This window comes from Rhea pennata, chromosome 1, assembly GCF_028389875.1.
Source record: "Rhea pennata isolate bPtePen1 chromosome 1, bPtePen1.pri, whole genome shotgun sequence".
Taxonomy (NCBI): Eukaryota; Metazoa; Chordata; class Aves; order Rheiformes; family Rheidae; genus Rhea; species Rhea pennata.
The window spans coordinates 185,489,178-185,505,900 of record NC_084663.1 but is presented as its reverse complement, the minus strand read 5'-3'; the positions used below and the strand labels follow the sequence as shown (position 1 = coordinate 185,505,900).

Below are 16,723 nucleotides of genomic sequence, written 5' to 3'. Positions count from 1 at the left end.
CTGCTGACGTGCTGGAACACGGAGCCTTGATAAACCTGCTGAAACAACTGGCTGCAAAACAGTTCATGTTATCACTACCCGCTACCAACACAAACCACCATCTTAATATCAATTGTGATGGCTTATGTCTATCTTTGTTTCAAGCTATATGAAGACTGACAAACATTAGGCGTTTGTAGATAAGGAAAATCTTTCCTTCTTTCTTCTTTTTTTTTAAAAAAATAACTCCAATTTCTCCAACCTGAAGTGGCCCCATATCTGGGAGATTAAAGGACCAGCTCAAGTCTCCAAACTCCTAAGTTATTATATTAGGGTAAATTTCGGAGCATAAAAATTAATGTATGCCTTTGTAAAAACGTTACTTCTGTTACTAGCTCATAAACATTGAAAATACTTTATTGAACTACTACTTTTTGACAAGATGTTCATAAGGTCCTATTTCTAATATGCAATATTTGTTCACTACCTGGGAACTGGAAGAAATATAGATGAAAACTTGCAAAACTTTGCATTTCAAATCACACTTCATATTTACAGCCTTCTTTTCATTTTTCTAAACCTCACCAATATAATTCCATGAACAGACGGTTCGGAACATTTTTCAGTAGAACTGCAAGCAACTTTGCTCCAGTTAACAATGTTATGCTCGTGTCTGCCACTTGCAATAAAGTAATATTCAGTTCACAAAAATCAGTTGATTTTTTCCTTTTGACAGAAATTACACTAAATAGTTAAGAAAAATTGCTCTTGCATGGATTACAAAAAATGATAACAGCCGCCGAGAATAAAAGCTAAAGCTTCACTAAACTAGTGATATGCAGGCTAAAATGGAAAAGCATACGGCTTTGCCACTGGTATGAACACTAATTCTAATGTGGCAGATGATAAAAATGGCACTATGTTTTCAGATTATGTATGAATGATTAGTCGAGTTTCTTTGTATGATAAAAAAATGTATACAAATATTATCATCCTTCAATACATTGCTGCTAGCTTTCTGAAAGAGCGGTTGAGATCAAAATACTTCCATGTTACATATACACTCATAAAATAACAATTCAGACACTCCTGATCATTTTTAATAGCCCTGAGATGTCATTAAGAAATACAAAACTGCATTAGAACTCGTATATTTGACACTTCAGGGATCTCATTTACACACTCATAAGGAGGAACAGAAGTCAAAAAGTAGCTTTATTTTTTAAATCTCCAAAGCAATGGATGAGAGGGTAGGTGCACTATTGGTAGTTTAGCTAAGTCAAGATAGGTAAGAGGTTGGTAGTGGGACCATATGACATCAACAACCTGCTTCAGTGAATATCACCAGCCAAGTATCGCATTTCGTTCTGAAAAATGCCCAAAGATAGGCAACCATACTTATCGCACATTTACTCCCACTTACTTATTTAATCCATACCAGCTAAAAACTAGGACTGTTTGTCATTCTGTAGCTATTATAGAGGAGATCAAGTAAATTGATAGTTTTTAGTTAATAGTGTAAAACAATAAGCAAAATTCTTACAATAAAAAAAACTTTGTCTCAAAAAGATGCAATTCACAAAGATCTCTGATTTTCTTGGAATAAAAAAGGCTCTACAGGAAAAGTTAGCGGCAGAACTGGACACACGCTGCTCGTCCTACAATTCTCACACTTCTGATAGCCTACTGGTTCAGTAAGAACCTTGCTTTTGTTTTTTATTAAAGCATTAGAGCCAGACCCCCTTAAAACACATCTAAGCCCATTCCTTTTGCATGTGACCAGGTGCACCATATAGCTATTAACAGAAAATGATTTGAATGTGTCACCCACTGTATATGTTCTTCTGCTTCACCTCCATACTGAAATTCTAATCTGGTAGGTTATGGCTTTCTGATTCCAGCTGGCACACAACATTTTTGAATCATCTACTCATGAAGCTATTACAAAGAGATGATCCTATTCTTGTGTTTTGTATTTGCGACTCTTCAGTCCAAACGCTAAGTCCTGAGGCTCATTGTGACACACCTGGATATTGATGCCTACTGTATACTCTACACTTGCAGAAAGTTTCCCAGGATCATTCTGGGAAAACTGTTTTTGACCCAAGAATTGAATCCTGAAAGGAACTGAAGTAAGGGACCATTTACATCAGTATAGTAATTTATATAGCAATTTTCTTGTTTTCCTTTTACATAATCTGACAGGGTACTCTTCTGAATGTGTGGAGTTTGAGGAATAACATGTACTCTACCTTCTTCCATAAATAACTCAAACCAGACCAACAGGAACTATGAAGCTTTTCAATCCTTACAAAAACTGTGCAGTTGAATCTTCAAGTAATTCTCAGGAACTAAGCATTGAGGTAAACATCACAACAAAAATGCTACAGATATTAGGATCCACAAGCAGAATTTATCACTTTCCCATAAGATGCTTGTTCAAAAAAGGAAATATTTCACTGCATTCCTTTAGTTGGATTCTCCAGAGGTAGTTAGGTGAGGTCTGAAGCATGAGTAAATACATCAGTCTGAAGCATCAGTAAATACATCACCTGCAGTTCTTTAAAAACCTTCCAAGATGCTTCCTCTGCTAGCTAGTCATATAATAATAACAACTTGCTATCATACAACCTTGGACTCCTCATACACTTCCTCTCCAACATGCAGCAACATTCTACCATCCAGCTCCTAGCTCTGCAACGTGACGGATTTTCATAACATCTAACACAAACATATCCATTTGCCCGTTGCCAACACTGGTCAGGAAGAATATCCACAGAGTATTTACAATCTGTTATAAATCAGCAATTGCAAGTGATTCACTCAATGTTTAAGTAAATGAGTTTTCCCTTCAAGAGAAGTTAGTGCCCAGTTAAGATTCATAAAGTCAGAAATTTTACATATCAGGTTGATCATATCTAACTCTTTGCTTAAGGGTTTGTGTAATTTTGCAACAAATATACTTTAATAAAATGCAAAAATCTATAAAAATTCCCACAAATTTCACTGAAGCTGTAAAGAAGAGTGAAAATAAATATATGAAAGTGCCAGAAAAACACTTTTCTTTTTTTCTAATAAGTTTACTGATAGAAATCCATAACAAGAAAATCCATAGTAAAAGTATCAACTCAATTTAGCTAACCCTCTGTAATATGGCACTAAAAGGAACTCATTGTACATTTTCCTTTTCCATTTCCATTTTAAAAAGATCTCTTAAGAACAACCACCTTTTGTTTCTTCTTTCCCAACCGGTTATATCCAGAAAAAACTGATCTGTATTCTATTTTGCTGAATAAATGTTACTACGTATCAGAAGACAATAAAGTTTGGGCAGCTCAACAAACGCTCCACATCTGCTTTGTCTATAACCCCAGAGTGCAGAGACAGTCTTTTTGATCTTCTCTGAAGAGAAATTCTACCTATACTATGAAAACTTTTCTAACACGTAAATTACATAATTACAACAATTAAATCAACCATTAAAACTCAGAGGCCCAGACCATAACACTAATGCATTCTCAAATTTCATTTATTATGAACCATTCATTGGAATTGTAAGAAAAAGTCCCTCAATTTCTTTAAAATTGAAGGAATCGATGGTTACCTTTGCTGTCCTCCAAATCAAGTACTAAAACATAGATAAATTATAAAGTACTCAAACTGGAATTCTTTCCCAATTTGAAATCTGTTCACTACACTGTGCTTTCAGATAGGGAGATGGGGAAAGGGGTTGGGAAGGAGGGAGGGAAGGAAATACACAAATTATCCGTTTGCTTCAGCATTCCTGAAAGATGGACTAAAACCTATTCAGTCTTAATCATACTATCATAAGTAGGCAACAACACGGTGAAAATGCATCACGCCATTTTTCATATCTGAGGATTAAAAAAAGCCTCAGTACAACACTTGAGAGTCAAGTATTTGAAATAAACGTTTTACGAATATATACTGCTAGACTGTAAGCGAGATTTTGAAATATTTCCAAAGAGGTATCTCCAAATTTAAAGATATTTTCTTGACAACATGAAAATAAATTAGACAATAATAAATGCTGCCACTCTTAAACGTAAAACAGAATAAAACATCAAGCACTGCAGTTTCCCTACTTCCAACTTCCTACTTCCAAAATGCTTACTTTTACATTAAATAAGAATCTTACTCATCAGGTATATCCCACAGCTAACAGACAGAAAACAGTCACCTTCGTATCAGTGCAAAATCATTCTAGTACTGACATGAGTGTAATTGGTTATTTTTACACAGCATACTATAAAGTACTTAATGGAGTAAAAAAGGAAATCAAAACTTAAAACAAATGAAGTCCATATTCTAAAAGCACTGGAAAGAAATGCAGTTATAATTATACAAGGAAATGAGTTAAATTTTACCTAACTGTATTATTATATTACCTAATTACTATATTCCTTAGTTATTTTCCACAGCAAATATAAGGAAGTATTGAAGATAATACTGAATTATTAGCTTAAGACAAAATTTGCAATTTAAGCGCTATGAGATCAACCACTGAAATGCAATAAAGAAGTGATAAATCATATTTTTAGATTTTTTTTTATGTTACACCTCTTTATTGCTCAAAATGCTAGTTTACAAATTTATCTTTCAGCTTTAAAATAACTTGTGTGCTTTGCATTTTTGATTGTTTAGAAATGACACTCTTAATTACCTCTGGTATCCCCAGTTTTCTACAGGCATCCAGAAAGTTTTCCACATTTCTCCTGCATTTGGCCATGCTAAGTTTAGGCTGTAAAAATTAGGAAAAAAAAAAAAAAAAAAAAAAAAGAAGAAGAAAAAAAAAAAAAGGCGAGAGGGGAGAAAAAATAAAAAAGATTAACACAAAACAGACTTTAAAGAACTGATTTTCTAGGCTAAGGTCATTTGAAGACTGTTTCAAGCAGGACAATGTCAGCAATACAAAGGCAAAACAAAATGAAAGTGGATTTTAAAATGTTTGGTGTTACAGAAGACAATGCCATGAGATATATATAAATACCTTTTTTGCTTTAAATCCAGAAACAAAACCTAAGTTTTTGCCCCAAAAATTCAAGTTTGCATATTTTGGCAATGTCATGTTTTTATCAAAGAGAGAACAGAAGTCATTTAAAACCAAGCAAAAAAAGAAGAAATTTCTCTAAACCATCTCAGAAAATGTCTTTTTCTTAATCTCTGTCTTCTTGGAAGCTCTCAGATATTACCTCTGAAATCCACATGCTGGTCTCATAACTGAGTATCAGGTTGTAGCTAACATATTTACCAATACGTACATTCAAAAAAAAAAAAAAAAGAAGGGGGGGAAACCTTAGGGAAAGACATCTAAGACAAGTTAAATTTCTTAGTATTTTCCTTATTTTTAAAGTTTCAGGAAATCCTTCACCTCCTTAGTTGTGGTAAGTCAATATTACATTGCTATGGCATATATTTCCCTTCTATTCTGTCTATAACAAAAAGGAATCATTTCTACATTTAACACAAGAAGAAGTATATCCTAATAAGTGGGATTACAAAGCCATACACTGTTAAATCATTAAGGACATTCACTGAACAGTAACCTGTTTTACGTAACCAAATATCATCTGGCAATAAAGCTAATTTTTTAAAACGAGTTCCCCCAGATATTCAACTTACTACTGCTGGTGATGGTACATGAATACTTCCTACAGATCGAGGACGAACGTGATTTACTAAATGGCAAAGAACTACACCATCCATCAGGGCAGACCCCAAGTCTTCAGGCAAACAAATCTTTAGTCTTGTTTCAATGTTCTGCAAATGAAGAATATGTACATGTTTTTATACAGAAACAAAAGAAGAAAAAAAAAAAAAACAGAAAATATATACCCATCATCTTCCAGTTTGTTAAGCATGTATCTAATTTTGGTTTACCAAGGAAACCACTTGTTTTCTCATATAAATAATAAATAATAATAAATAATAATAAATAATATAAATAATTATTTAAAAGATTAAAAATCCCTCCACCCTATCTTATGTTGGTCACTGAATTAACTTATTTAAAAGAACTCATCACTTGAAATGTTGCTGTCATAATATGTATGTATTTTTATATATATATATATATTAAAAACACACACATATATATGTGAGTAGCCATGTGACTACAATACATGTGGCTCCTTCCTTTCACAATTCTTCCAAGTCTTCTACTTATCCATCTCAAAATTTCCTTTCTCTTCACCAGAACTTTGAATTAGAGATCCACTGTGCCAATCAGTGTTCAACCACAAAGTAAACAGTAGTTGTTCCCTAGCAGTCTAAAAACTACTTAGGAAGCACAAGAGTGATCAGAAAGACAAGGAAGACAAGGCAGAACACACAGAATTAACAAGTATGCATATATTCTCTGTTGATTAAAATAAAATCTCACTGAAAAGAGTTTGATATTACAAAATAAAAGCCTTGAAAATATTTAAGAATTTTCTAGCAAACAAAAAACTATGGTGATTGTTACATATGGTGAGTTTCCTAAATAGAGCTTCAATCTTGAAAATACTCCAACACCGTGCTTAGAGATAATGCTTAGATTAACTCTCAGAGATAATTACTTCTATTATCTTAGTTTTTTTTTTCCCCTAGTAGAGGCTCTTCAATGTCATTATTCTTCATTACTACATTATTTGAAATTACCATGGGTGTTCTGGATTAAAAAAAAAAAAAAAAAAAAAAAAAAAGATTATTCTCTTTAGAATCACAGGACAATATAGGCTGGAAGGAATTTCTGAAGCCCTCTGGTGAAGATATCTGGCCTAGCCACCCCTACCCCCACGTGAGGACAATTTTTAAGTTAGATTAGAGTCTTGTTCAGTTAAGTTCTGGGTATCTCCAAGGAAGGGCAATCTTGTCCAGTGTTTCACCACTCTCATTGCAGAGTTTCTTCCTTCTATCTAATTGAAATTTCCTTCTCTGCAACTTGTGCCTACTGCTCCTCATTCTTTCACCATGCCCCCTTTGAAAAACCTGGATTTATGTTTTCTGAGACTTAGGCAGTTGAACATAGCTATCAGATCTCCTAAGCACTCTCTTCTCCAAGCCAAACACACCCATGTCTCAGCCACCTCCTCATATAGCCTGTGTTGTACCCTATCTAGAAGCCCTCTACTGAACTCACTCCAGTGTCTCAATATATTTCCTTTATTTTTTATTTTATTTATTTATTTTTTTTCACTAGGAAGACCAAGACTGGACACCAGTACTCACGTACTCATGGGTATGGTTTCATAAGTGCCAAAGAGAGGAGAACAGTCACTTCCCTTTATCTGACAGCTACACTCTTACAAATGCAGCCCTGTAAGCTGTTGGCCTTCGACACTACAAAGGCACACTACTGACTCATGTTGAACTGAGCATGTATCAGGGCCACCAAGTCCTCTCCTGCAGACATGCTGGCTAGCTATTCAGGGCCCAACCTGTAAGCCTGCATACATACTTCCATCACAGGTGCGAGTCTTTGTATTTGCTGTTGAACTTTATGAGATTTTTGTCCATCTATTTCTCCAGTCTGTCAAGCTCTGCCTCCAGCGTATCAACTGACTACCTGAAATTAGTGTCATCTGTGACACTATTAAGTTACTCACCAATAGTACTTTAAAAAAATCCTATATCTATATAAATATAATTATATATGTATTGTTTTCATGAACTACTTCATAAATTAAGGTACATGTTTTGTATATGAGATATATATAGAAAGCTACACATTTGAGAAAAATTCTCAAAGCCATATTCATAATCTGTTATAAACAGATTTACAAAAAATAATTTAAAATCCCTTCCTTTAAACCCCTAATTTGCACATCTGGAGACCATTCAATGTATATTAGACTGTAATTTTTTGATGAGTGCAGATTGCATCTACAACTGTTTCTGTTGAATGGAACTCATAATTGAGACCAGAATCAATTAAAACCAACAACTCCAATAAGCACACTCATTTCATTTCAGTTTTGTCACCACTGAAGAATTATTTTCAGTCATCCATACAGTAGCAGACAATTTGTACTACTTAACATGTCAAAACTGCCGAATATTTATCTTCAGAGTGACAGAATCAACCAATTTTCTTACAATATAAGGCTTAGCTGAAGCAGTGAACAAAAGGTAACCAAGCATTTAGCCTTTTAATAAGGAACCTGAGTAATTCAATCATTCTTCCTCCTTGCCTCGTGCCTAGCTCCGTTAAGGCTGCAGTTCCCAATACCTGTGGAGTCTCACTAAACACTAATACAACATAAAACAATTCAAAAGTAGAATATACTAACAGATATAACTATTCAATAACAACCAACTTTATGACTTACTGACATATATCCCATTTCTGAGCTATTTTGTACAGCACAATTTCACGTTTTGGAGTTTGCTTCTTTTGTTAAAAGGCCCAATATGCCAGAATAAACTTTATTCATTCAAAAAGTCTCCTTATATTCTTCCAAATAAGCCTGATCTTTTAGTTTCTGTCATGATGCCTTGACTACAGTGCAATTTCTCACAACAGACGACAAAACTTTCATTTCAGGACACAATATTTCAGAGTGGAGGGGAAAGAAGGACTGTGCACGTATTTCAAGGTCAAAAACATTAATCTAATATTACCAGTAACACCTAATATTAATAAAGTGGAGAGAGATCTAGATTATGTCTGTATGATCATTCTTGACATGGTGAATAATTTTGTTCCACTTTTCACTGAGAGGATACTAAAACACAAGGGAGAAATCCCTAGGATTATTTTTAGGAACAATTCGGATTTGCTATGTACTTGTGATAACTCTTAAAAGAAATTTAAAAACTTGCACTGACGCTGCTGACTATATTATCGTAAAAATCAGGCTACTGCATTTCTACAACAGCTTGTTATTACTCTTCCCATCTTCTTTTCCATCACTAATACACCCATCTCATCCAATTCCTACATTGTGTCTTTTTGGCATCACCTGAGCTTGTAATTGGTAATATACCATATTCAATCGACTACTCTGAAACTTCGGCAAGATCTGTTATGTGCACAAGATCAACAAAGCAAGGTTAATCCAGGTATTAAACAGACAAGGGCTCAAGCTAAAAGAATGAAGATCTAAAAGTCTCCATAGTTCCACAGTAAACAAAATCCCTTTTCAGTATTATCTAGTAAGGAGAAAAGTGAATATTCTTGTTTAAGCAGGTGTCATACAAACACTTAGGTAACCCTAAGTATTAGCTATGTAACACAGCCCTTACAGAACTATACACAGCAATTTTTGCATCAGGCCCTAGCTTCTACATACATGAGACTATTTTTGGTATATTCAGATCTTCAAGTGATGAAGTATTCAGAAGTGCCTGATTTTATCTGAATTTGTCCAATTCTGCTTCTAATTACTAGGTTTACTTATGCGTTTTACTCGCTAGATTAAAGACTTCTCCAGAGGCAGAAGACAGTTTTTAGACCTCCCTACCTCTTAAGCCACCAATTCATCCTTTCTGATGAAATTAAATAAATGTCAACACCAATTCTCCCAGTAGAAGACTTGCTGTTTAACTGTATGTCGTTCAGGTAACACTTTCTCACTGTGTTCCGCTGTTTTTACAACACACTTTCTGAAGTATAGACAATCTGACCAGGATAGAGCACTTCAGGAATGGTCTCGCTAATGTGATTTGCAGAAGCATACTGCTTCACTTTTCATACTTGATAGTCTCCTACTTATACAACTTTCCCAAAGAAAAATTAAAAAATATGCACCATAATGACAAATTACAGTCTACCAACATCCACATACCTCACGTAGCTGTTCCACAAGCTCTCTCTCTTCTCTCATCTGCTCCATTTTCCTTCGAATTGTAAATTGCGGGTCTATTGATTCCAAATTTCTCTGTGGTCTTAAGAACACTATAATTTTTTTTAAAAAGACATATTTTAGTTTAAGAACAAACACCTTGATTTATTGATGTCCAAATTAAGCAAAATCCTCAGGCACCATCTTCAGCAAAAACTGTTATTTCTCTGTTCTAAGGATGACAAAAAAATCTGATCTTGGGCTGCAGCTGTAAATATGTATTTTCTGGATATTTCTCAGAACTGCATCATATGTTATCAATGGAGTGTATATAGTATTTCAACCAAATTCTGATTCTGACAGACAAGTTTTATCAGATGATTCAGCACTAGCATTGTCTCTTAAGAGTTTCTATCTACAGAAAACTATATCCAACATGTGAGGAAATGCCTCTTACTGTTTTTAAGCAGAGCTCTCTCCAACAAGATGCTGAGCTGCAAAACTAGCTGTGATATGCATCTTCCTAGACAGGACAATAACTGCTTATTGGAGGCTGGCAGGACTCAGGAAAAAAAAGTTTAAGGGTTCGATTACTAGAAACTTAACATTTACGGCCATTTGGTAAGTTTGCCTATTTTAAAAAGTCATATTGCAAATGCAGCATTGCACAAACTCTTCATAGTACTCCTTTCTATCAATCCTAGTTCTGTGAATTATGCCACTTCACCCCAAAAAGCACACGCAGCTCCTTCGAGTATGTGCATGAAGTCTTTGTATATAGGTACTTCTACACTTTTCTGCTTTGTAATCAATGATTGTTTTGAATGGTTATGAAAAACAGGAAGATGTATGTTCAGTTATAGCTTCACAAAATGCAGTAGTCACCTGTTCATCATTCACTGGGCCAATTTGATTAATATGAAAAATGACATTGCTTAAAAGAGAGAAGCATCCTGTACTATTACTCTTCTGCCTCTCTCTCTTTGAATGCAACATGACACCCTAAGTACCAATTCATATTATGGAAAATGCAAAGCCTAGAAACATCTGATTTTATACACAGTTAACTGCTCAGTTCCAACTCTGTAAATTTAAGCCTTTTAAAGACTCAGATTTCTCTCCTGCTCATCCACCACTAGAAAGAAGAAGCCGACTAAATACATCAACTAACTTACATTAGTCTGATTAGACAAATTTGTTACATACTAGGGCTTTTTTGTGAGTTGCCTAGATTCACTGTGGACAGGAGTCAATCCAGATTTGCCTCAAACTCAGCAGCAGGCTTCTTTACCTTCCAAAGGAAGTTAATTCACAGACAACTAAATCTATTAATATACATATGCATTTTCAAATCATAAGGGTTCTGCTTTATAAGTTGCTTTGTATTACATACTTGTATGCTTTATTTTCCCACGTCAGAATAATTAGCTCCTTCGCTCTAGTTATGGCTGCTAGCATTGCAGCAAATGAGACTGATTGCTTTCTTCCCTTCCACTTCTCTGTCGACTGTGTAAGAAAGAGGAGGAATAGCAGAGTAACCCAGTGGAGATCTTTGGCATCCTTAGCTTCTGGCAGTGTCTAGATGATTGCAACTTACTGGGTTGATAAAAAATGGGATAGAGAACAGCCTTTTATTTTCTAATAGGCAAACCAGAAAAATGGAAGTGTAGAAAGTGCTGATTGGACCTCTATGAGAATAAAAAGTGATGAATTCATCATAAAAAAGGTACACTCGGCTGTAAATATACTACTGTTAAAAACGATTGACATGCCGTAAGTTTTTAGTTAGGTTGTGGTTTGGATAACAAGATGAATTTTAGAAGAATCAGTCCTCAAAATATACAAAAAAGAAAAAAAAAAAAGAAGTCTTGGCTGAATCTGCACCGCAACAGAAAGTAAACCTGTTAATGAACAGTATCAGTCAAGGGCCAATATATAAAACTTTAACCTCTGGCACGAAGGACTCAGAGGGGAGAAAAAAGCAGAGTTTCTGTGGGAGAAATTCTCTGAAATCCCAGTTAAGTCTAGTGATAAGGCATTTTACCTAATTATAGGTAGGCTGGTTACGTTACAAAGTTATTAATCTAAGCTACTTCTCCAGCTGAAGGGAAAGACAGATACCACCTGAGGGCAGTTCAGCACACAGGCACTAAGTGCTCTTTCCCTTATTTACTACAGAAAGAGCTTAAGGCAAAATGCTCCTGACATATCCTTAGGTACTGAGGTAACAGGATAAACTATGGTCAGAGTTACCAAACTTGCTTCCTTCTGCTATGTGATCCACACACACAGAGCTATAACTTTCCGTAAGGAATTGAAACTTGCTACGCTGCCATTAAATTAATAATTTCAGGAATTGAAGCCTCATGGTAAACAAAATGGTTTTAAAATGGAACACCCAAATTCTACAAGTTTTATGTCGGGAAGCTTTACCCTTTAGTCCTTAATACCATCAACCCCCGGCACTGATGCGGTGGGAGAGTTTCCTGGAGAGAACGTACAGGACAGAACTACAAATAACGACTGCAGCTCAGTCTTCCTCTCCAGACAGACTACGTGGCTTCACCAGTGGCACCACTGAGAAGAATTTATTCACAAGCACACACACATGATGAACAAAACCACTCATTATGCTGACCTACAAATAATATGAGAGTAGCAAAGCTTTACAGTATGTCCACAGATGCAACAGGTCCACAGCTGCATTGCTACTTAATCTTTGCCTCTGTAGAAGAGAAACTGCAAGGCTGGTACATAACTCTGTTTCCAAAGCACAGTGTATCAACACGCTTGTACTTCCTAATATTTTGCAGAGACATATGTGTGACTACGACTTCCATATACGCATATACTCAAACACACAAAACTTGTCACTCTAGTTGCTGTGACTACTGTTATAAACTAAAACTGTCCATAAACCTTAATTATGCCATTTCAAAAGCACTATCTTGATCTAGATTATTTTACACTTTACTAATACACTATTTTTTTCAAAGAAAGAACTTAAACATAGTGTAGCACTATGCTACAGTGCAAACAAAATCAACTCCCAACTTTTTTGAATGTAAAGTCTTTTACCACAGTACTTCTATTAATCTCCAGTTGTTCTGAGTTTAAATTTATACCCTTGCATTAATAGCTCTGTAACAGTTTATTGAAGACTGCTTATAATTTTTAAGTGGTAAAACAAACATCTCTTATCACATTTTTAAAAAAACACTGGTTCCAATTTCTAAGTAAAGATTTTCATTTTAGAAAGTTCATTGTACAACTACAATAATTTAGCTATACTTTCTCTCACAGATAAAATATTTAGATAAAAACGTATTCAAAGAGTAGTACCATATTTAGATGGTGTTACTAACCTCACTGCAGCAACATTAGCAGTGGCAACATTTCACATAATTCTCTATGAATACCATTATTTCATATTTACGTTATTTACATTCAATTTGGCAAGTAGCACAGAGTATTTATCATGGCCTTCATTCAGTCTGGCCATAGTTATCATTGCTTAGACTTTTGCTAAGTCACTGCCTCTGAATTTCTTGAGTATAGTTCCTTCAGACTGCAAAAATACGTTATGGAAAGGTAACCATCAATATTCTTTATTCATCCCTATTCATATATAAGACATATTTCAACAAAAGGAAACAGGAAGGTTAATCTCAAGAAAGTAGAAAATTGCAATGAAAATTTCTAAATGAAATACAGAAAACTGATTTACAAATAATCAAAAGCATTAGTTATAAAAGTTTCCATTATATACTATATTTATAGAAAAATGTTCTAAACGAGGAAGTTCTGGCAGTGCTGACTATTGCTAGTTTCTCTCTATTACACATGTTTTCCAGCAAGGGGAGCCCATACCTCACAAGAATACCTGTCAGAAGAACCAATTTTCCTCTTTTCACATAGTAATACAGAGCTTCTGCTTTCTGAACTCATTCCTGGTCAACCAGGCACCTAGTCATTATTAGATAATGCCTGTTCCAATAATTTTAAAAATTATTTTATGTATGTCTCAACAAGCTAAATGAGTAATAATTAGTAACACATAGTATATATTCTACATATTACAGTAAAGGATAAACTTCCCTGTAAAAATTTTAAGGTTTGTACTTTGTTACAATGCACCCACACACACTAGTTACAGCACAATTCATGGAATTTAGTTTCCCAAATACTTAGTTTGACATTATTTTTTAAGTAGACAACTACATGATTTAACCTGCATCTACAAATATTTGAAAAAAAAAATGTTGGACTAATGACACATGGTGATGAAGTCAAGAAGTTTATAGTAAGATTTGACTTTGACTGATTTATTCAGTCTAAATTTAAGTAACATTAAATCTAGCATATACAGTAATTTGTTAAACAGAAAATGTCCCAGTGGTACAGATACTAGTCTTTGGAGACCTCTCTGTTGTAAGTCTTACAATCTCTCAGAAACTCTGAGTTTAGCCTCCCCTGTTGCACAGAATTGTTGGCAGACAGTTATGAAGTTATTAAGTTATTAACAGTTATTAAGATTACAAAGTATTAGGATATTACAGTGATGGATGGCATTTCTGTACGAAAAGGCTACACCTGCAAGCTACACGTGGTGAGAGGATGGATCAGAACAATGGCCCATGATCATCCACTGCTCCCTGGCACAGTTTTGGTCCATGCAAACTACCTCTCTTCTAAACGACATCCGAGTGCAGTCTGGAGAATAGCACGGGCCAAGGACATTCCCAAAAGACAGCTTAAAAGCAGCCATCCTGTTTTGGAAAGTAAGAGTGTTTAGGTATTTGAGTCATACTGTGCCAACTAACCTCAGTGCTAAAGAATTGTCTCTGGTCCATTTTACTTACGAGTACAGATATAGCCTTAGATAGCAAACTCTAAAGAGAAAAGAAAACAAGGCTTTTTAAAACATTTGTAAAAGTTGTTTTTTGCTGTAAAAGCTTAAGGTAGTAAACAATAACATTTTCAGTTCACTTAAGTTAGCTTAAATGACACGAAAAATCTACCTATTCCAAAGGCATGTGCACAAACTAGGCTATACTGCTCTCATTTAATTTACAAAAGTAAAACAACAGTGGCAAATCTGGAGTAACACAAATCTTGTTGTTTACTGAACTCATTTAAAAATATAACTAAGGGCAGTATAAGTCAGGGTAGAAACTGGTGTAGTTCCACTGGAATTTAACTGGAATTTACAGAACAGTTTATGACAAAATATATAATTTTTATATTTAAAAACAGGAGACTTATGGTCTCTTCTGCCAGAAGGAGGAAAAAAAACAAAAAAACAAAAAAAAACCAAGCCCTTTATAGAAAAACCTCACTACTCAAAGCCAGGCTGCCATGACAGAATTCATTAACAACTTAATGAGGAATAACTTTAACCCTTTTTTTTTAAACACTAAACCCCACCAAAAAAATAACACTTGAATTTTAATACAAGAAGGTGTAATCTTGTTAAATTAAAACTTGATTGAGCAAAACATCTCGCCAGCATAATTTTCACTCTATTGTGTGTCCTTCGCTTGCCTGTAATGAAAGCTTCACTAATGCAATTTCCAATTATCCGCTAAAGAACTTTAAAAATTATACCATTTACAGTATTTTCAAATTTTGATCACTGAAAAAAGTAGGTTAGTGGGATAAGAAAAGACAGACCTATAATGAAAACATTTTGAATGTTGCAAATATAATACTGAAATTATAAGACTTTTGTAATGGCTTCTTATATACACTGAAAATAAATTTTTGTAATTGGGGGAATGTTTTAGTTCAACTTCAAGACACAATTTCTATCCTTTGTACATGTGTTTCTCATTTACTTTAGTGAGCCCATGAGGTTCTAAGATTACTACTGTAATTGCTAGAATTACAAGCAAAGGGAAAAAGATCCCCTGTTAAAATACAAAAAAAGCTGTGGGCTGTCTTCTACCTACCTACATATTACTATAAAAGCATTCTACATTTTTCTTTGTAGTACTTCAAAGACTAGCATAGAAGAAATCTGTGACCTCTACCAGTATGGTGACTGGAAAACATATTTAAAGGCTTTAATTAAGATTGTATAGAGAAAGTATAGCAGCTTAGCATTCGGATTTTATTTCCAACTACAAAATTCTGTATATGCCATCAGACTTTAAGGTACTGGATATAATGAAAGAGCAAAGGATCTGGGTAATTTAAGGAATTAAGTTAGCAGACTGTAAACACTGTTGATTATTTCTAAAAACAAAGCAGTCTTGAGAAAAATAAGAATCTAGAATTTATATACTACAAAAAGAAAATCAACTCAGAAAAGTTATTTCTGAATTGACTAGCATTTCACAAAGAGAGGAAACACAGGTTAAAAGAGGTAACGTGCCTGACTAACTTGTATTACAAAGCTATACTCAAATTAAAAAAACAAAAAAAAACAAAAAAGAAAACAAAAAAAAAACAAAAATCCCCCAGACTTTTGCTTGTGGCTAACAACTATTCACTAATTAAAAATATAAAATAAAATAAAAAGCTTCTTTGCTTTTGGTAATACACAGCTTGTCATTCCATCCTAGCGAAGGTGAGCATTCAGGTAGGCATCACTTTAAGTGATGCACTGGGCAATGTTGTCACCTCCATCCATTTCATACGTTAAAGAGTATCGTTTTTACAGACAAGCAGAATGCTCCAAATCCTGAGATCTCAGTATATGACACACGGACAAAGGAACAGAATCTGCTGCATCAAAAAGGATGAGAATCAGAAAGCCATGCCAGATGTGATCTTCACAATCCAGAGTAAATTCTCATTACTTAAGTGAAGAAAGCAAAAGCAAAGTATAGAAGAAACAGCACTTAACAATGCTCTTGAGTGAGAAACTTCACTCAATCCAATTTTTAGGGTTGTTTCTATTTAACCTGTAGAGATAGAGTGTAAAGAAAATCTGTTCAGGGATCTTCAAGATA

The 16,723-nt window shown here is 34.5% G+C and overlaps 1 protein-coding gene across 3 annotated transcripts in view; it reads right to left on the bottom strand.

Annotated features, from left to right (window-relative positions):
- The window catches only part of LRCH1 (leucine rich repeats and calponin homology domain containing 1), a 142,910-nt gene that overhangs the window by 15,516 nt on the left and 110,671 nt on the right, over nucleotides 1–16,723 (bottom strand). For all 3 annotated transcript variants that reach the window (XM_062566998.1, XM_062566997.1, XM_062566999.1), the window contains exons 16-18: nucleotides 9,771–9,880; nucleotides 5,623–5,760; nucleotides 4,664–4,741 (exon numbers count right to left, since the gene is read on the bottom strand). In XM_062566998.1, coding sequence (XP_062422982.1) covers nucleotides 4,664–4,741; nucleotides 5,623–5,760; nucleotides 9,771–9,880 — 326 coding nt within the window. The remainder of the gene's footprint in view (nucleotides 1–4,663; nucleotides 4,742–5,622; nucleotides 5,761–9,770; nucleotides 9,881–16,723) is intronic.